This window comes from Zalophus californianus, chromosome 15 (assembly GCF_009762305.2).
Source record: "Zalophus californianus isolate mZalCal1 chromosome 15, mZalCal1.pri.v2, whole genome shotgun sequence".
Classification (NCBI taxonomy): Eukaryota; Metazoa; Chordata; class Mammalia; order Carnivora; family Otariidae; genus Zalophus; species Zalophus californianus.
In genome coordinates, this window is record NC_045609.1 from 20,784,654 (window position 1) to 20,806,028 (window position 21,375).

Genomic DNA, 21,375 nt, shown 5'->3' on the forward strand with positions numbered 1-21,375 from the left:
TAAAAATTATTTTCAAAGTGGTCAAAGATCACCTTTCACAGTCCCTGAGCCTTTAAGATGAGTAAACATTTCTTCTTTCTGAGTGACATATGGTTTAGGAAATATATGACCAAAAAATTAATTAAATAAATTTTTAAAAAGATAATATATGACCTTCCTATAAACACTCATCTTGGAAGCCAATGAGAACAAAAGATCCCATAAATTAACCTCTGAAAACCTATTACAAATGCCTGCTCCTTTGGCAATATTCCTGCCAAATGAAGACACTTTTTAGGTCCCTGAAAACACCTAGCAGGTGGTTTCCAGATTGTGTCAAAGGGTTATTGGAAAATTAGAGAAGATATGTGTCAAAGTCTTACAAGGTCCAATATAGAGGCTGGAGCTTCTTCACTCTTATGCAGTCATTTTGGCTACATGAGACTCCTTATTCATAAGCTCTACAAAGGTGAAAAACATCAAGATTTTATGGATTTTTACTTTTGAAAACTTGCCAGAAATATTCTTGACTAGTGTGTGGAAACACACACACACACACACACACACAGAGTGAAAACCTCTTTTTCATAGACTCTCTTGGAAGAGCACTGAGACACCTCAAATTCACTACATTTTGGAAAATTCAGCATCCAAAACACAAGCCTCCTCTGTAAGGAGCCTTCTGTTCATTTCTGCCACTTGACACTTAACATGAAATGTATGGATCATTCCTTTGGTATGGCCAATTCCTACATAAATTCAGTATGTATTTCCATTATACAAGGAGTGTTAATAAGCTTGTTCAAAATCCTGTCCATCCAGAATGAGAAAATAAATAACTACTCTTAACCTTTGGAGAATATAAGACACATATACGCACATAAAAGTCATGATTTAAAATAGAAAAGATATATCTATATCCAACATGCAAATATTTTATAACTCTCTTCCAGATACTTGTGTAGCTATACAAAACATCAGACAACTCAAAAGTTAATGTGTATCTGGCTTAAGACTTCATTATGTGTTTTATATGTTGTTTGTTGGGGTTGGTGGAAGAAAAAAAGTGTATCTAATAATCTGACTTAAAACTCTAACTGGATTGACATTGGGTCTTGCCCCCCTTTTATTTGCCTCTCATCAAAACACAATGGCCAGCAGAGCAAGGGGAGCTCACCAGGAGATAAGGACAGCCAACTATGAAGCATATTATTTCACAGATTAGCTTGAGGATTTAATATAAAATATAGAAAGTACTTAGAACAGTGCCTGGATCACAGAAATCTTCAATAATAATAAAGCTATTAATAGTAGCTACTATTAGCCACCATTATTAATATACTTAATTATTAATTTACTTAATAAACACTGGAGATGATGGTTTTACCTACTTAGACCATTTGGATCAGTTTTAAGCAGGAATGTCTTAAATGAGCTGTTAACAATGACACGGAAACACATTACCTTTTTAAATCTCTTCCTTTAATTCCTAGAGATAAAGGACATCTCATGAAGCAAGTTCACCTAAGTCTATTTTTATCAGCCATCCAGAAATCAGTCTGCAAACCTCTGACCCATCTGTGTTATAAAAGATAAGCTGTGCTCTCATTTCTACTCATATAAATTAGTGTTTCTTTCCTAACTAAGTCTTCCTGGGAGCATTAATTTGCCTTCTGCTTACTAGCCAATCTACCATCCCTGGGGTTAAAACCAGAGAAACTGTCAGACAAATGGAACCAATTTTGAGACTTTTGAACACAGAAGTTAATGCGGAAAAAAAAATGAGACAGAAAAAGGCAATATAGGATCAGAATGAGCTATACCACTCACCTCCACTTTCCCTATGTTGATGAATCATCTTACAAGCAGGTAATAGAAGAAAGCAAGTAGTAATGTTAAAACTCTCCCATCACCGAATACCTCAAAAATACCACAAGTATCAAGACAGTCCAGATTATCTACATCCAGTGATAGAAAATAAGCACACCACTTGTTTGTCACAGGAAACCAAGTCGGAATTCATCAGGACCAGGAGTTGTGGTGAGTGTTTTTCACCTGACACCTATTTATGCCTAAGTCTGACGCTTGGCCCGCAGCTGGAGAGAATGCTCTATATCAGAACACACCTTAATTCCTCCTGCTCCGTCTCAGCTCCCCCACTGCAACTCAAGCACCAACTCAGCTTTTCTGTTGCACCAGGCATGGTTTCCCACAGGAGGCCACATTTAGGAAAGCAGCAAGAAGCTGAACTCTCCTGAGAGTACAAGTGAAGACCTGTCCCCAGCCGTGCCTCTTACCTGCAGCATCTGCACCTTCCACAGGCACGCTCTGGGTCGACGCTGGAGTTGGGTCCTTGGGTCCATGAACCTGAGCAGCTTCTTCCTGGTTTGTCAAAATTGCAGAGCACAGATCAGTTTCCAGGGCTTGGAGCTTCAGCAAGGAATTCTGCCAGCAAAAGCAGAACATCAGGCTAGCTAAGTAACTGCCTAATACACAGCGGTGAGTCCGCAGCTCGGCAAAACCCCTTCTTCCAGCGCCTGGCAGGGGGGAGGATCTCAGCCCCAGCGGCTTCAGGCAGAGCTGATTGTGCCAGAATCAGATACACATTATTCCACATGCAGCCTCAGTTTCTGCCTCCTTGCAATCCTAACGTATATGGCTTTATATGTCACACATGGGACTGGTGATTTCGTCAACAGGAGACGCTGCACCAGGAGAGCCAATCTGAGATGGTATACGCTGCCCGGGTGCTTGAGGCTTTACGCTTTGCAAGTGTTTCATTCATTGTGCTGACATCAGGAGCAAGTGACATGAGGCCCCTCCCAGGCTACCATTCATGAAAGCCAGCATCCCTTAACCACGAAGACTGCAGCAGACCGCAGTGCATAAAGAGTTACTGCTGCAGAGGCCGCCTGGCTTCTGGGCTCCCTGATCTACATCTGTATCTGGGAGGGTATATGCATGCACGCATGTCTGTCTTCCGAAGTTGCTCCTCACACATGGGATGGGTATAACTGCTGGTATCAAAAGCAGAGTGCAGGGAGCAAGGGAGAGGGCCTTGGTCACTGAGTGTGGCCCAGCCACCGAGGGAGAAGCAATTTCTTAGCTCCCAGAACAACCCTCTCCCCACCCCCTTCATTTCTCATTTTAAATTTCTCCCATGGTTCTTAATAAGAACAGAGTCATACAGACTGATGCACGTATCCTGCCATGATGCAGATGCCCAGCAAATTAATTCCCCTGACCAGGTGAAAATGAGTCATGCCTGAGGCCTCGGCGGGGTGCCACTCCCCCGCAACAGGAAAGTGCTGCAGGCCTCAGAAGCTCCTCCACCCACAGAGCTCCTGGCAGGGGTGGCTACCTGGAGTGGAGCCATTGATCCTGTGCCTACTACGACCCTCCAGTATACACATACTCTACTCACACTCTACCGTCCACCTTCATACCCAACCACCACACCCTACTCCATACACACGCCCCCATTCCTATCCCATGCATACCCTTATACCCCACCTTACCTTCACCTCCTGATTTCCACACCCTCATGCCCAACCCCCATACCTTCACACTACTTGCACACACATTTAACTCCCAAATAACCCCATACACCCTCTCATTTCTACCCTTCACACTCACCATTTTTATCCCCTACTACACACATACACACACACACACACACACAGAAACACCCCACCATACACACACCATATATACACCCTCATACTCCCACTCTCATATCTATTCGGAACACACACACACCCCCTACCCGCATATATACCCTCACACCTTACCTCACATAAGCGCCTACCTCCAACATCTCTTCACACCGAACCCCTCCCCTCACAGAGTACCTATTACTACACATATACCCTCATCCATGCTGTTGATGTGAGTAATATGAGCCCCCAGCAGTGTTTTCAAAGTTGTTTACTGCTAAGTGGGCTCCAGATACCTCCCTCCTCTGCCACGCTCAGAGATGAAGGTACAAACCTCCTCTGTGCTCAGGAGCTGCTGACTGAGAGCCCACAGCTCAGATGAGGCATCTACCTGAGATCCCGTCACTTTTTTACTGCTCCCTCCTCCTTCTGGGATGTTCTCCCAGCAGCTGATTGTGGAGGTAAGAGCCTGAGGTTACTGACAGGAGGTACAGAGAAGCAAGGGCATCAAGTTTCTGGAAAGAGTTCTAGGCATCTGGGAGACAAAAAGAACAATTCCAGACAAGCTTCCTACTGGAGGAACGCAGAGATCAGAGTGACCTTTCAAAAAAGAGCAAAACTATTCTGAAAATTAAGAAATGATGACATGAGAACATAAAATGGTGCAGCTGCTATAGAAAACAGTATGGCATTTCCTCAAAAAAAATTAAAAATAGAACAACCATATGATCCAGTAATTCTGCTATTGCATATATACCCCAAAAGCAGGGACACAAACAGATATTTGTGCATCCATAGTCATAGCAATATTATTCACAATACCCAAGAGTTACATTATAGACTGAATTGTGTCTTCCCCAAATTCATATGCTGAAGACCTAACCCCCAATGTAACTGTATCTGGAGATGGGGCTTTTAAAGGGAAAATGAGGTCTAAGGGTGGGGTCCTAATTCAATATGATTAGTGTCATTATAAGCACACAGAGAGAGAGACACCAGAGATGCATCCACAGAGGAAAGGCCATGTGAGAAAGTGGCTGTTTGCCAGCCAAGGAGAAAGGCTTCAGGAGAAACTAACTCTGCCAGCACCTTGATCATGAGCTTTCAGCCTCCAGAGCTGAAAAGATAAATGGTGTTTCAGCCACCCAGTCTGTAGTATCTTTTTTTTTTTTTAATGGCAGCTCTAACAGAGAATTGGCAGACCAGTACAAGGTAGGTAGGTAGGTAGGAAGGAAGGAAGGAAGGAAGGAAGGAAGGAAGGAAGGAAGGAAGGATGGAAGGACGGACGGAGGGAAGGAAGGCAGGTGCTCCATCCCTACATTTAGAGGAAGGGTGTGGAACCTACTGCTTCTTGTAGACTCCATGTGTTCTTATATATTCTACAAAGTAAAAGAGGACATGTCAGCTCTGCTACCTTCTATGCCTCTGACTTTGGGCAAGCATCTTCGCTATTCTAAACCTTAGTTTCTTATATATAGTAACAGTAAGAATGGCACCTGTTCTCAGAATTAAATGGAAGGCGTGAAATGCACTTTGTAGATATGTACATATGTACCAGCATATGGCAAACACTCAAGGACTGAACACTGGGTTTATTACGAATTATTTCCACACCCCAGAGGCCACTGGGCAGAGCTCTGGTCATGTGTGAGGCCAAATGCTACACCAACTCTGAGGCCTTCACTCATCACTTTATCTCCCAGGGCCCCACTTTCTGCATCTGTCTATAAAGGGCCTGAGACTGGATGACTTCTAAGTTCCTTTCCAACTCTAAAAGAAAGGAAAGCAAACATGCACATACACTGAGGATGGTGCACAGAATCTGGCACCCTGTGGGTGCTTAGACAGTGTTTCGGGAACTGAACCAAGTGTTCATGCAACACAAATAAACAGCAAAGAATTTCAACGCATAGGAGTATGTCAGCTCACATTCAGAGGCCTCTGAACTCCCACAGGGAGTGAGGCATAATGCTGAGACTCAGTTACGGCTAGAAGTAGTAATTGGGTTGTCATCCGTCTCCCTCTCCCACCTCTCCTTCCCTTGTACTCAGACTGAAGCAAAAACGAGACAGGAGATTTGTCAAAGGAGATCCATCTGCATGGCTGGTTTATTCCTCTCTGAGATAGGAGATGGGAGTAAGGTTAAAGGAATGGAGAAGAAAACAAGTGGCAAATGAAACAGGAGGGAGAAGATGAAGGTCTCAAGGTATAAGACCTCCAAGTAGAAGGGGAAAAATAAGCTGCTATACCTGAGGACAAGAGAGCAGAACGGAAGAAACTCTGCAAACCAGCTGTCATCAACTATATTCCTTCCCCACCCCAAACTGACCCATTACCTGAAGATGACCTGCTGCTCCTCAACATAGGAATGCAGAGTGGGGATCTGGACACCCTGTGTGGGATGGGCCCATAAAGGGATACCTCTCCTGATGACCAGGAAACCCAGGACAAGGGTGGGGGTGGGGGATTTACCTGTGAGCAATCTATGCCACCGTCACATGTCCTTCCAGTGGGCAACAGAAGACATCCAGCCTGTCGCCTCAGGGCTGAGCCCCACAGACAAACCCTGGAGAAGGCCCATGGACAAATCACACTGCACATTGTGCCCCTATGCAGATGTAACACCATACCACACATGCAGCTCCTCGGCTCAGGATGCTTTTAATGCAGCTCTCCCCAGCTCTCCCATCTGGTTATGAACGAAACCAAAGAGAAGTCCACGAAACCTAGGTGTGGCTTTCTAAAAGTTAATTTTTTCTCTTTTACATAATGGAAAATATGCTACTTGTTTTAGAAAATACTCTACTCACTTTTCTCTGCTATGCAATTACCAGGTCCCTCTTTAGTTGGGTTGGAATGGAGAACACCCACACAGGCTGGATGGTTAAATACTATTTTAAGGTGCCTTTGTCTACAATTCACCAGTTGCAGAGTAGGGACAGCTTACTTTTAATTTCTGTGAAGAGGTTTAGTGGCCCTCTCACATCCTTTTATCTAAGAACTGTCTATAGATTCTCTATGGTGATATGAAGATCAAATTGGATATTTGCTCAAAGTTGGGGATAAAACTGGGTCCCCGAACATCCCCAGTTTTACTTACCATTCTTCTTCTCTGATTTTAATGTTTTCCATGTATATTTCCTCCATTACCCACTTCCCAGCCCCTCCCCCCACACACTACCCTTTCTTTCCATCTGCTTCCTGACCTCCCCAGGCCTGATTTAGCTATAGTCGCTTCACAGTCAAATTTCTATCAAATTCTTGAGCCAGTTTTGATTACCTTATCTAAACAGCACCCCCCAATTTCTCTGTTAGCATCTTGTTTATTTCCTTTCTAACATTCACTATAATATGTAATTTCATTCATTTCTCAATTGTTTATTAGCTCTTTCGAGCTCCAAGAGGACTGGTACCATGCCTCCATTGTTCACTGCCATACCTAGAACAATGAGTAGTACAGGAGCCAACCAATAAAAGGACTGCCATTGCATATTAGTTTTTATTTCCTGAACTCTTTAGGCCCTTCTGAGTATCCGATTTCAAGCTGCCCTGGCCCAGAAACTTTAAAATGATTACAAATCACTAGGGAATTTGTTAAAGATGTGCATTTGAATAGAGATCACCCAAGAGATTCAGATTCTGTGGTCCAGAGCAGGGTCATTTAGATACAGGAGGTCTAAGGTCCATACTTTGAGAGATGTAGCCCTATTCCCTGGGGACTTGACCCACTCTAAATGCTGCCTTGCTTGCCTGCTTAGCTCCACCTGTCCCAGGAACAATAGTTTTTTGCTGACTCCCCGCCCTCTGATACCCTCATTAGCTTCCTGCCCTAGACACGCCTCGAGGGCTGCTTCTCCCTCGTCTCACCATATACACACACTCACACCAGGACACATGTGCTCAGAAGCAAGGCAGTGTTGCCTTCCAAATGGCTGTTGCTGGTCTCTGCATGTTCTTGCCAAAAGAAGTGAGACTTCTTCCAAAGGTGATGGCTATAGGAAAATGCCAAATTGACCCTGACCCTAGAAAGAGTGGGCTTTTGGCTAATTCCTTTGGGGCCTGTGTTGTTTATAGTCCAGCAAGCTTTACAGCCAGGTCTAACTGAAGGATTACACACTTCAGTTCAGCCTCCTCTGCTCCAGGTGATCAGCCATCACTACCACACTCCCCAATGGAGAAATTCAATGTAAAAGAACAACTTATTCACTTCTAGGGGCCCTTTGTTGACTAGGGGATCCAGGCCCTACTCTGATATTATCAAGACTTCTTTTTAAACAAGGACAATACCGCCACAACACGTGATAACCCAAACCAAATTTCCTTTCAGCCAAATGATTTCAACCTGGAAAGGGAGTACTGTACTTAGTTCATCTCATTGTGATGTCCTTGTTATGTTCACCTTGATAAATAAATATAAAAATGAGATGTTTGGGAGAGAATAATACAGTTTATAAACTCATATTTTAATTCAGGACTCTGAGCTTTTCTAGATGATAAGACATTGATTTTCTAAAACTACAATGTGTCTCATTTTCAATTCATGGAATGGACTTCAATAGTTTCTCTTTGGAGCTATTAGTACTTAAACTATCCAAAAGGACAGTGTTAAAGAGAATAACCCCTCCCCCCAAAATCATATTTTCCAAAACACTGATTATATCCCAAGGGCTAAAGTCCACAAATCTAGTCTGTATTGTAACGCATACATTAATTCTTAGTGGCTACTTCTGTTCCAATTTCTTTCAGCTCTGAAAAATATTCTGCTTAAAAACTAAACTCAGTAGGATGGGGTGGACTATGATGGAAATGTAGGAAGATCCTGAACTCACCTACTTCCATGGACACACCAAATCTATAGCTACATATAGAACAATCCCCTCTGAAAAAAAATCCTGAAAACTAGCTGAACAGCTATTCCACAACAAAGGATAAAAGGGCTACATTGAGAAGGGCAGGAGAAGCAGACACACGATCTTGCCAAAAACCCCACCTCTAGCATGGTGATCCACAATCAGGAGGGATCTCACAAATATAAAGCTTCTCCCTAAGGAGCAAGGGCTTCATGCCCTACATGAGGTACCCCAACCTTTGGAACCCACAATGGAGATACAAACTCCAAAATGTCTGACCTTGAAAACCACATCCAGGAAACCCAGGGGACTGTACAGAAATGACCAGCTTACATGCAGACTAACTAACTCTGGGGACTAGCACAAAAGCAGCAATTTGTGGGGCACCTGGAGGACTCAGTTGAGGATCTGATTCTTGGTTTTGGCTCCGTGTTAGGCTCCAGACTCAGTGGGGAGTCTGCTTGAGATTCTCTTCCTCTGCCCCTGCCCCTGCTTGAGCATGCTCTCTCTCTCTCTCTCTAAAATGAATAATATACCTTTAAAATCAAACACACAAACAAACAAAAAGCAGCAGTTTTAAAAGTGCCTAAACTATATGTGAAGAAGATTCATTTGCTAACGTTAAACCATCTACTGGAGGGGCAGGGAACTATAAGGACTCTCTCTGGGGACTGAGGCACTGGCACGTGCCACTTTTGTACTCTCTCTCTAACTTGATAGTGCAGGCAGGTGTGCCCTAGCCCTGCACTCTTCCACTTCCCTGCTAGAGCTGGCAGGCACACCCTGGCCCTGCAGTCTCCCACTGTCATGCTATGGCCTGCAGGCACATTGTCTGTGTGTCCTGTGTTCTACCACTGCCTTACAAAGGCCAGTGAGCATGCACGGTTCACAAAGGGAACACTCCTTGATCACCTTACTCACTCTTCTGGCCAATAAGAACATTACATTATGTTCCTGCATTCCATAGGACTATAACAACTGGAGACAGTTCTTAGCTGACTACGACCACTCCCAGGCTAATATAAACAGCAGACTGAAAGACACTCCCAGTCTTTCTGTTAAAAAGGCTTATTTACTTGTTTTAGACCTTCACTGTGAGGGACAGGCTTCAGGTCTGCCAAACATCTAGAGGCTATGGGGGTGTTCTCAAGGAACCTAAGCAGGGACACCATCTTTGTGTTCTCCTTTGCCTTGATACAGCACATGCCAGTACCTCCCAGAAAGAAGCATATATATTCATCTGAAGCTCTGATTTTTGCACCTGTCATCCAGGGGACACCAGATGACCTGTCTGGAAGCCAGCAGGATTTACAATTGCAGCCCCACAGGAGTATACATATTTGCAAACTTTTAAAAGTTGCTGCCTGACAGTCTGGCTTCTAATCACCTGAAACTAGGTGCTGACTGAGATCTCTCTCTTTGGAACACTGGTAAGTCTTGGCACACCCTCAGCAACTGGGACCTACAAAGAATAAATGAGCCTGCTTAGACAATTACGAAGATTCTAGAGACAACCAAGAACTAGGGCAGGGTTGAAAGATAAGGTTCATCTCTTACACAAGGCCCTCCTTCAAGACTGGGAGAGATAGCTTTTTCCCCTAATACATAGAAAAACAAAAAACAAAAAACACACAGAGAGTCAGTCAAAATGGAAAAACAGAGGACCATGTTCCAAATAAAAGAACTAACTGAAATCCCAGGAAAAACAATTTAATAGAATGGAGATAAGTAACCTTCCTGATAAAAAATTCAAAGTAATGGTCATAAAGATGCCTACCAAACTTGGGAGAAGAATGGACGAGGCTGGTGAGAACTTAACAAAGAGATAAAGAATATAAGAAAGTACCAAACAGAAGTCACAGACCTGAAGACTATAACAGTAACAAAAAATACACTAGAGGGAATAAAGAGCAGATTAGAGGACAAAGAAGAACTGATTTGTGATCTGATAGGGTAATGGCAATCATTCAAAATGAAGAGCAGAAAGAGAAAAGAATTTAAAGAAATGAGGATAGTTTAGGCACCTCTGGGACAGCATCAAGGATACCAACATCCTCATTATGGGGGGTCCCAGAATGAGAAGACAGAGAGATAGGGGCAGAAAACTTCTTTGCTCAAAAACATAAAACGTGTTGGAGGAGGAGTAAAAATGTGGCACTTTCAGAATGCATTTGAACTTAAACAATCACCAACCAAAATAGATTGCTATATACATAAGTGGTTATATGTGAAATTCATGGTAAGCACAAACCAAAAACCTATAATAGATACATAAAAAATAAAGAGAAAGGAATCTACACATAACACTATAGAAAGTCATCAAATCCTAGTGAATAAAGGGAGAAGAACAGAGAACTATAAAAACAAGCAGAAAACAATTAACAAAATGGAAATAAAAACATACCTAACAATAACTAGTTTACATATAAACGGACTAAATGTTCCAATCAGAAGACAGCATAGCTGAATGGAAAATGGAAGAGGAAAAACAAAACAAAACAAAACAAAACAAAAAACAAGACTCATCTATATGCTGCCTGCAAGCCACTCACTTTAGATCTAAAGATACAAACAGACTGAAAGTGAAGGGATAGAAATATATTCCATGCAAATGGAAACAAACAAAAAGCTGGGGTAGCAATATTTATATTAGACAAAATAGACTTTTAAACAAAAATTGTAACAAGAGACAAAGAAGAACCTTACATAATGATAAAGTGATTGATCAAAAAATTTAATAAAACATTGTACATATTTATGCACCCAACATAGGAGCACCTAAACATATAAAGCAAATGTTAACAAATGCAATGGGAGAAATAGACAGTAATACAATAGCAGGGAATTTTAACACCCCACTTACATCAATGGATAAATCATCCAGACAGAAAATCAATAAGGAAACATTGACACTGAACAACACATAAGACCAGATGGACTTAACAGATATATACATAGCATTCCTCCAAAAACAAGAGAATACATTTTCTTCTCAGGTACACATGGAACATTCTCCAAGATAGATCACATTAGCCCCAAAATAAGTCTCAGTAAATTTTAGAAGATTGAAATCATATTAAGCATTTTTTCTGACCACAGCACTATGAAACTAGAAATCAACTACAAGAAGAAAACTGGAGAAAGCACAAACATGTAAAGACTAAACAATATACCACAAAACAGCCAATGGGTCAATGAATAAAGAGGAAATCAAAAAACACCTTGAGACTTATGAAAATGAAAACACAGTGCTCCAAAATATGGGACACATCAAAAGCAGTTCTAAGAGGGAAGTTTATGATGATACAGGCCCACCTCAAGAAATGACAACAAAAAAATCTCAAATAAACAATCCAAACTTATACCTAAGGCAACCAGAAAAGAAGAACAAAGTCCTAAGTTAGTAGGAGGACAGAAATAATAAAGATAAGATTATAAATAAAATAGAGACTAAAAAATAAATAGAAAAGATTAATAAAATTAAGAGCTGGGGTGAGGCAGGAAGATGGTGAAGTAGGAAGATTCTGAGCCCACCTCATCCCATAGACTCATCAAGATAAAAGCTAAATCTATGAAACTAACTTTGAAAATGACCCAAAGACTGTCAGAACAAATCTTCCACAGTTAATCACACAGAGAAAGTCACGTTGAAAAGTGTAGGAGCACAGAGACATAGTTGGAAACAATCCCCTCCACCGCACCCCCAGTAAGACAAATAAGAGAGCACAAGTATGGAGAAGCAAGAGGTTCAGACCCAAACTAGGCACCCCTAGCACTGGGGACCCACACTGGGAAGACAAGTCCCCATAACATCTGGCTTTGAAAACCAGTGGGCCTTAACTTTAGTAGCTTTAAAAATCAGCAGGCTTTACTCTGGGAGAGCCAAAGCCTGGTAGAAAATTGAGTTTCTACTCTAAAAGCCAGCATAATATATAACTTAAGCCCAAGACACAGCACAGAAGTACCAGTTTGAAAATCACCTGGGGTATATGTGAAGGAGATTTATTGACTAAGAACATGTGATGGAGGGGCAAGGAATTCAGAAAATTTCTCTAGGAATATAAGTGCTGCTGGCTGCCATTTTTCTTACACTCCCCCAGCCTAGATAGCCAGATGCTTGCAGGAGCCAGTTCTAACACTCTCCATCTACCTTGCTAGTAATGCATGCCCTGCCCCAGCATTTCCCTGAGGACCCACCCAACACAATCTGCCGGCCTCAGCAGGCATCGCTCCTAAGAAGCTCCTGCTTCACCACACCCTGCTGGTAGCCTTGGCAGAGGAGAGCAGCACCACTCCAAAGTTACTCCTGCCCTGGAGAGTGAGAGATAACCTCACACACTAGTATGCCCAGAGTTCCAGCAGCCCAATCTCTTAATGAGAGCCTCTCAGTTGGCCCAGCAGGGAACAAGTGTTTGCCATGCGCTCACAACTATGGTGGAGAAGCTAACTGTAGACAGCTAGGCTAACTGCTAGCCCTGTCCACGAACAAAACTGCAGCAGCCTCATACAGGCTTGTCAACAGTGTGGGAACAAAATCCTTCCCAGTGTAGCCAGCACAAGTAAAGTGGGTCATTGCAGCCAGCTGGGCTGAAGGCAATCAGGGCTCAGCACAACAGTAGAGCACATGCAGCTGATATAGGCAATAGCCCTGGAGGGCCTGGTTCTGGTTACCAGGGGGGATTGCACTACAGGGCACAAGATTTCTTCTACATAAGGCCACTACTTTCAAGATCAGCAGACATAGCTAACCTACCTAAGATATAGAAGCAAACACAGAAAGTTAGACAAAATGAAGAGACAGGGGAATGTGTCCCAAATCAAAGACAAAGACAAAGTCAGGGTAAAAGAGCTAAATGAAATAAAGATAAGCAATATGCCTGATAAGGAATTCAAAGTAATGGTCATAAAGATACTCACTGGACTTGAGAAAGAGTGGAAGAACTTCAACAAAGAGAGAGAAAAATATAAAAAAGAACCAATCAGAGCTGAAGAATTCAATAACTAAAATAAAATATCCACCAGAGAGGCGGAGCAAGATGGCGGAGGAGTAGGAGACCTAGATTTCGTCTGGTCTCAGGAATTCAGCTGAATAGGGATCAAACCATTCTGAACACCTACGAACTCAACAGGAGATCGAACAGGAGAGTAGCAACAACTCTCTGAACAGAGAAGCGACCACTTACTGGAAGGTAGGGCGTGCGGAGAAGTGAATCCGAGGCGATATTCGGGAGGATAGACGGCGGGGGAGTGGCCTTCGCCGGCCGCTTCTGGCAAGTGATAGAGCCGCGGAGCACAAAATCGGACCTTTTAGAAGTTGGCTCGGCAGAGGGACGTCGCTGCAGTGGCTAAGCGGGGGGTGGAATCCTCCCGGGACAGTGTGGTCTCAGGACCCTTGGGGTCACAGAGAGACCGGGGTGCCTGAGTGCACCAGAGCTCCCAGGTATCACAGCAGGGAAGCCGGCTGCACATACGGAGCAGAGTCGCGGGCTCTCAGCTCGGGGTTGCCATAAACTGTGATCTGCGGCCCAGTCGGGGCACGGCTCCCCCAGCAGGGACCCAACAAACAGCAGATCCGGGGAGACTCCCCTTCCTTCCCGGGGAGGAGCGGTGCGGGAACGCACTGCAGGGATCTGCTGGGTTTGAAGACTCCGCGCGGGTTCGGGTGCCAGAGATAGCAACGCTCGATCACAGGCCGGGTGAGCACGGAGCGCGGCCGGAGACCGGGGACACGGAAGTGACTGCTTTTCTCTGGGGGCACACTGAGGAGCGGAGCCCCGAGTTCTCAGCTCCTCCGAGTGGAGATTGGGAGGCCACCATTTCTGCCCTGGTCCTCCAAAGCTGTACCGAGAGCTTGCAGGGAACAATGAGAGCAAACCGGAGCAGCTTCCTTAGCCCGGACCGACAAGGGCGGGGCAATTCCGCCTCCGGCAAAGACATTTGGAAACCACAGCAACAGGCCCCTCCCCCAGAAGATCAGCACAAACAGCCAGCAAGCCAAGACCAAGTTGATCGATCAAGGAGAATGGGAGAACTCCAGCGCTAGGGGAATACTGCACATAGATTCATGGCTTTTTTTTTTTTTTTTTTTACCATGATTCATTATTTCATCAAAGTTAATTTTTGTTGACTGTTTTTTTATTTTTCTTTTTTTTTCTTTTTCCCTTTTTCAACCAACATCTAATAAATCCCTTTTTAAAAAAAAAAAAACATTTTTTATTTTTCATTTTTAGAGTCATATTTTATCCCTTCATAGTAGTTACCCTTACTTTTGGCATATATATATAAGTTGTTCTCTCTTTAAAATTTTGAGGTACAGTTTCTTCTAACAGATCAAAATATACCCTAAATCACTAGTGTATGGCTTTGTTCTAGTCTCCTGCCTGATCACATTCTCTCCCTTTTTCCTTTTTTTTTTTTTCTTAAATCTTCTTTCTTTTTTCAAACAACTTATCTTACCAAGTCCTTTTATAAAATCTTTTATAATTTTCATCTTTACAGTCATCTTCCATCCCTTCATTGTATCAACCCTTATTTTGTACATATATGTCTTTCTTCCTTTAAAATTTTAGGAGGCACTTTTTTCTAACAGACCAAAATACGCCCAAAATCTAGTGTGTGGCACTGATCTATGCACTAGCCTGATCATATTTGATCATATTCTGCCTTTTTTGTATTGTTTTGTTTTTGTTTTTATCTTTTTTTTTCTTTATCTCTTTCCTTTTTCTTTCTTTCCCTTTCTTTTCCCCTGGTTTCAGGTCTTTTCTGATTTGTATACAGTATATTTGCTGGGGACGTTGTAAACCTGTTAGCATTTTGTTCTCTCATTCATCTATTCTCCTCTGGACAAAATGACAAGACGAAAGAAATCACCTCAGCAAAAAGAACAAGAGGTAGTACCGTCAGCCAGGGACCTACTCAATACGGACATTAGTACGATGTCGGACCTAGAGTTCAGAATCATGACTTTAAAGATACTAGCTGGGCTTGAAAAAAGCGTGGAAGTTATTAGAGAAACCCTTTCTGGAGAAATAAAAGAACTAAAATCTAACCAAATCGAAATCAAAAAGGCTATTGATGAGGTGCAATCAAAAATGGGGGCACTAAATGCTAGGATAAATGAGGCAGAAGAGAGAATCAGCGATATAGAAGACCAAATGATGGAAAATAAAGAGGCTGAGAAAAAGAGAGAGAAACAACTACAGGATCACGAGGGCAGAATTCGAGAGATAAGTGATATGATAAGACGAAACAACATTAGAATAATTGGGATCCCAGAAGAAGAAGAGAGAGAGAGGGGGGCAGAAGGTATATTGGAGCAAATTATAGCAGAGAACTTCCCTAATGTGAGGAAGGAAACAGGCATTAAAATCCAGGAGGCACAGAGAACCCCTCTCAAAATCAATAATAATAGGTCAACACCCCGACATCTAATAGTAAAACTTACGAGTCTCAGAGACAAAGAGAAAATCCTGAAAGCAGCTCGGGAGAAGAGATATGTAACCTACAATGGTAGAAACATTAGATTGGCAACAGACCTATCCACAGAGACCTGGCAGGCCAGAAAGGACTGGCAAGATATCTTCAGAGCACTAAACGAGAAAAATATGCAGCCAAGAATACTATATCCAGCTAGGCTCTCATTGAAAATAGAAAGAGAGATAAAAAGCTTCCAGAACAAACAAAAACTAAAGGAATTTGCAAACACGAAACCAGCCCTCCAAGAAATATTGAGAGGGGTCCTCTAAGCAAAGAGAGAACCTAAAAGCAGCAAAGAGCAGAAACGAACAGACAACAGACAGTTAACAGTCACCTTACGGGTAATACAATGGCACTAAATTCATACCTTTCAATAGTTACCCTGAATGTAAATGGGCTAAATGCCCCAATCAAAAGACACAGGCTATCAGATTGGATTAAAAATCAAGACCCATCCATATGCTGTCTGCAAGAGACTCGTTTTAGACCCAAAGACACCCCCAGATTGAAAGTGAGGGGGTGGAAAACCATTTACCATGCTAATGGACACCAAAAGAAAGCTGGGGTGGCAATCCTTATATCAGACAAACTAGATTTTCAAACAAAGACTGTAATAAGAGATGAGGAAGGACACTATATCCTACTTAAAGGGTCTATCCAACAAGAAGATCTAACAATTGTAAATATCTATGCCCCGAACATGGGAGCAGCCAATTATATAAGGCAATTAATAACAAAAGCAAAGAAACACATTGACAACAATACAATAATAGTGGGGGACTTTAACACCCCTCTGACTGAAATGGACAGATCATCTAAGCAAAAGGTCAACAAGGAAATAAAGACTTTAAATGACACACTGGACCAAATGGACTTCACAGACATATTCAGAACATTCCATCCCAAAGCAACGGAATACACATTCTTCTCTAGTGCCCATGGAACATTCTCCAGAATTGATCACATCCTAGGTCACAAATCAGGTCTCAATCGGTACCACAAGATTGGGATCATTCCCTGCATATTTTCAGACCACAATGCTTTGAAACTAGAACTCAACCACAAGAGGAAAGTCGGAAAGAACTCAAATACATGGAGGCTAAAGAGCATCCTACTAAAGAATGAATGGGTCAACCAAGAAATTAAAGAAGAATTAAAAAAATTCATGGAAACCAATGAAAATGAAAACACAACTGTTCAAAATCTTTGGGATACAGCAAAGGCAGTCCTGAGAGGAAAGTAGATAGCAATACAAGACTTTCTCAAGAAACAAGAAAGGTCTCAAATACACAACCTAACCCTACACCTAAAGGAGCTGGAGAAAGAACAGCAAATAAAGCCTAAACCCAGCAGGAGAAGAGAAATCATAAAGAACAGAGCAGAAATCAATGAACTAGAAACCAAAAGAACAGTAGAACAGATCCATGAAACTAGGAGCTGGTTCTTTGAAAGAATTAACAAGATTGATAAACCCCTGGCCAGACTGATCAAAAAGAAAAGAGAAATGACCCAAATCCACAAAATCATGAATGAAAGAGGAGAGATCACAACCAACACCAAAGAAATACAAACAATTATAAGAACATATTATGAGCAACTCTATGCCAGCAAATTAGATAACCTGGAAGAAATGGGTGCATTCCTAGAGATGTATCAACTACCAAAATTGAACCAGGAAGAAATAGAAAACCTGAACAGACCTATAACCACTAAGGAAATTGAAACAGTCATCAAAAATCTCCCAAGAAACAAAAGCCCAGGGCCAGATGGCTTCCCAGGGGAATTCTATCAGACATTTAAAGAAGAATTAATACCTATTCTCCTGAAACTGTTCCAAAAAATAGAAATGGAAGGGAAACTTCCAAACTCATTTTATGAGGCCAGCATTACCTTGATCCCAAAACCAGACAAAGACCCCATCAAAAAAGAGAATTACAGACCAATATCCTTGATGAACATGGATGCAAAAATTCTCACCAAAATACTAGCCAATAGGATCCAACAGTACATTAAAAGGATTATTCACCACGACCAAGTGGGATTTATCCCTGGGCTGCAAGGCTGGTTCAACATCCGCAAATCAATCAACGTGATACAATACATTAACAAAAGAAAGAACAAGAATCATATGATCCTCTCAATAGATGCAGAAAAAGCATTTGACAAAGTACAGCATCCTTTCTTGATCAAAACTCTTCAGAGTATAGGGATAGAGAGTACATACCTCAATATCATAAAAGCCATCTATGAAAAACCTACAGCGAATATCATTCTCAATGGGGAAAGGCTGAGAGCTTTTCCCCTAAGGTCAGGAACGCGGCAGGGATGTCCACTCTCACCACTGCTATTCAACATAGTATTAGAAGTCCTAGCCACAGCGATCAGACAACAAAAAGAAATCAAAGGCATCCAAATCGGCAAAGAGGAAGTCAAACTCTCACTCTTTGCAGATGATATGATAGTGTATGTGGAAAACCCAAAAGACTCCACCCCAAAACTGCTAGAACTCATACAGGAATTCAGTAAAGTAGCAGGCTATAAAATCAATGCACAGAAATCAGTGGCATTCCTATACACCAACAACAAGACAGAAGAGAGACAAATCAAGGAGTCGATCCCATTTACAATTGCACCCAAAACCATTAGATACCTAGGAATAAATCTAACCAAAGAGGCAAAGGATCTGTACTCAGAAAACTATAAAATACTCATGAAAGAAATTGAAGAAGACACAAAGAAATGGAAAAACGTTCCATGCTCATGGATTGGGAGAATCAACATTGTGAAGATGTCAATGCTCCCTAGAGCAATCTACACATTCAATGCAATCCCCATCAAAATACCATCCACTTTTTTCAAAGAAATGGAACAAATAATCCTAAAATTTGTATGGAACCAGAAGAGACCCAGAATAGCCAGAGGAATACTGAAAAAGAAAAGCAAAGCTGGCGGCATCACAATTCCGGACTTCCAGCTCTATTACAAAGCTGTCATCAGCAAGACAGTATGGTACTGGCACAAAAACAGACACGTCGATCAATGGAACAGAATCGAGAGCCCAGAAATGGACCCTCAACTCTATGGTCAACTTATCTTTGACAAAGCAGGAAAGAATGTCCAATGGCAAAAAGACAGTCTCTTCAACAAATGGTGTAGGGAAAATTGGACAGCCACATGCAGAAGAATGAAACTGGACCATTTCCTTACACCACACACAAAAATAGACTCCAAATGGTTGAAAGACCTAAACGTGAGACAGGAGTCCATCCAAATCCTAAAGGAGAACACAGGTAGCAACCTTTTCGACCTTAGCCGCAGCAACTTCTTCCTAGAAACATCGCCAAAGGCACGGGAAGCCAGGGCAAAAATGAACTATTGGGATTTCATCAAGATAAAAAGCTTTTGCACAGCAAAAGAAACAGTCCACAAAACCAAAAGACAACCGACAGAATGGGAGAAAATATTTGCAAATGACATATTAGATAAAGGGCTAGTATCCAAAATCTATAAAGAACTTCTCAAACTCAACACCCAAAGAACAAATAATCCAATCAAGAAATGGGCAGAAGACATGAACAGACATTTCTCCAAAGAAGACATCCAAATGGCCAACAGGCACATGAAAAAGTGCTCAACATCGCTCGGCATCAGGGAAATCCAAATCAAAACCTCAATGAGATACCACCTCACACCCGTCAGAATGGCTAAAATTAACAAGTCAGGGAACGACAGATGTTGGCGGGGATGTGGAGAAAGGGGAACCCTCCTACACTGTTGGTGGGAATGCAAGCTGGTGCAACCCCTCTGGAAAACAGTATGGAGGTTCCTCAAACAGTTGAAATTAGAGCTACCGTTCGATCCAGCAATTGCACTACTGGGTATTTACCACAAAGATACAAATGTAGGGACCCGAAGGGGTACGTGTACCCCAATGTTTATAGCAGCAATGTCCACCATAGCCAAACTGTGGAAAGAGCCAAGATGCCCATCGACAGATGAATGGATAAAGAAGAGGTGGTATATATACACAATGGAATATTATGCAGCCATCAAAAGGAATGAGATCTTGCCATTTGCAACGACGTGGATGGAACTGGAGGGTGTTATGCTGAGTGAAATAAGTCAATCAGAGAAAGACATGTATCACATGACCTCACTGATATGAGGAATTCTTAATCTCAGGAAAGAAACTGAGTGTTACTGGAGTGGTGGGGGGTGGGAGGGATGGGGTGGCTGGGTGATAGACATTGGGGAGGGTATGTGCTACGTGAGCGCTGTGAATTGTGCAAGACTGTTGAATCACAGTTCTGTACTTCTGAAACAAATAACGCAACATATTTTAAGAAAAAAGAAAAAGAAGAAGATAACAGGAGAGGAAGAAAAGGGGAGTATGTTAGAGGGGGAGACGAACCATGAGAGATGATGGACTCTGAAAAACAAACTGAGGGTTCTAGAGGGGAGGGGGGTAGGGGGATGGGTTAGCCTGGTGATGGGTATTGAGGAGGGCACGTTCTGCATGGAGCACTGGGTGTTATGAACAAACAATGAATCATGGAACACTGCACCAAAAACTAATGATGTAATATATGGTGATTAACATAACAATAAAAAAATTAAAAAAAAAATATCCACCAGAGGGAATCAACAGCAAATTAGAGAATGCAGAACAAATCAGTGATCTGGAATACAGGATAATGGAAAACAACCAAGCTGAACAGCAAAAAGAAAAGAAAATAATAAATGAAAACCGGTTTAAGGAACTCAGTGACATCACTGAGAGTAATAACATTTGCATTATAGGAATCCCAGAAAAAACAGACAGAAGGGGACAGAAAACTTATTTGAAGAAATAATAAGCAAAAATTTCCTCAATCTAGAAAAGGAAACAGATATCCAAGTCTAGGAAGAACAGAGAGTATAACAAGATGAGCCCAAAGAGGTCCCACCACAACACATAATTAAAATGGCAAAAAAGTAACAATAGAGAATTTTAAGAGCAGGGGGGGAAAAAAAAAAAAAAGGAAATAGTTACATACGATGGAAACTCCATAAGACTATCAGCCGATTTTTCAGGAGAAACTTTGCAAGCCAGAAGAGAGTGGCATGGTATATTCCAAAGTACTGAAAGGAAAATACCTAAAACTAAGAATGCTCTGCCTAGCAAGATTATCATTCCCAATAGAAGAAGACATAGTTTCCCAAACAAAAGTCAAAGGAATGTATTACCACTATATCATCCTTACAAGAAATGTTAAAGGGAATTCTTTAAATGGAAAGAAAAAGGTCATCACTAGAGGAAAATAGTATGAAAGGAAAAAAAATTTACAAGTAAAAGCGAGCATATAGTAAAGGTAGTAGATTAGTCACTTACAAAGCCAATACGAAGGTTAAAACACAAAAGCAGTAGAATAATA

The 21,375-nt window shown here is 41.9% G+C and overlaps 1 protein-coding gene across 5 annotated transcripts in view; it reads right to left on the bottom strand.

Annotated features, from left to right (window-relative positions):
- The window catches only part of FAM13C (family with sequence similarity 13 member C), a 174,540-nt gene that overhangs the window by 39,007 nt on the left and 114,158 nt on the right, over positions 1 to 21,375 (bottom strand). For 3 of the 5 annotated variants that reach the window (XM_027596221.2, XM_027596217.2, XM_027596216.2), the window contains one exon: positions 2,277 to 2,424. In XM_027596221.2, the coding sequence (XP_027452022.1) occupies positions 2,277 to 2,424 (148 nt within the window). The remainder of the gene's footprint in view (positions 1 to 2,276; positions 2,425 to 21,375) is intronic. The other 2 variants (XM_027596220.2, XM_027596219.2) reach the window with 1 other exon arrangement.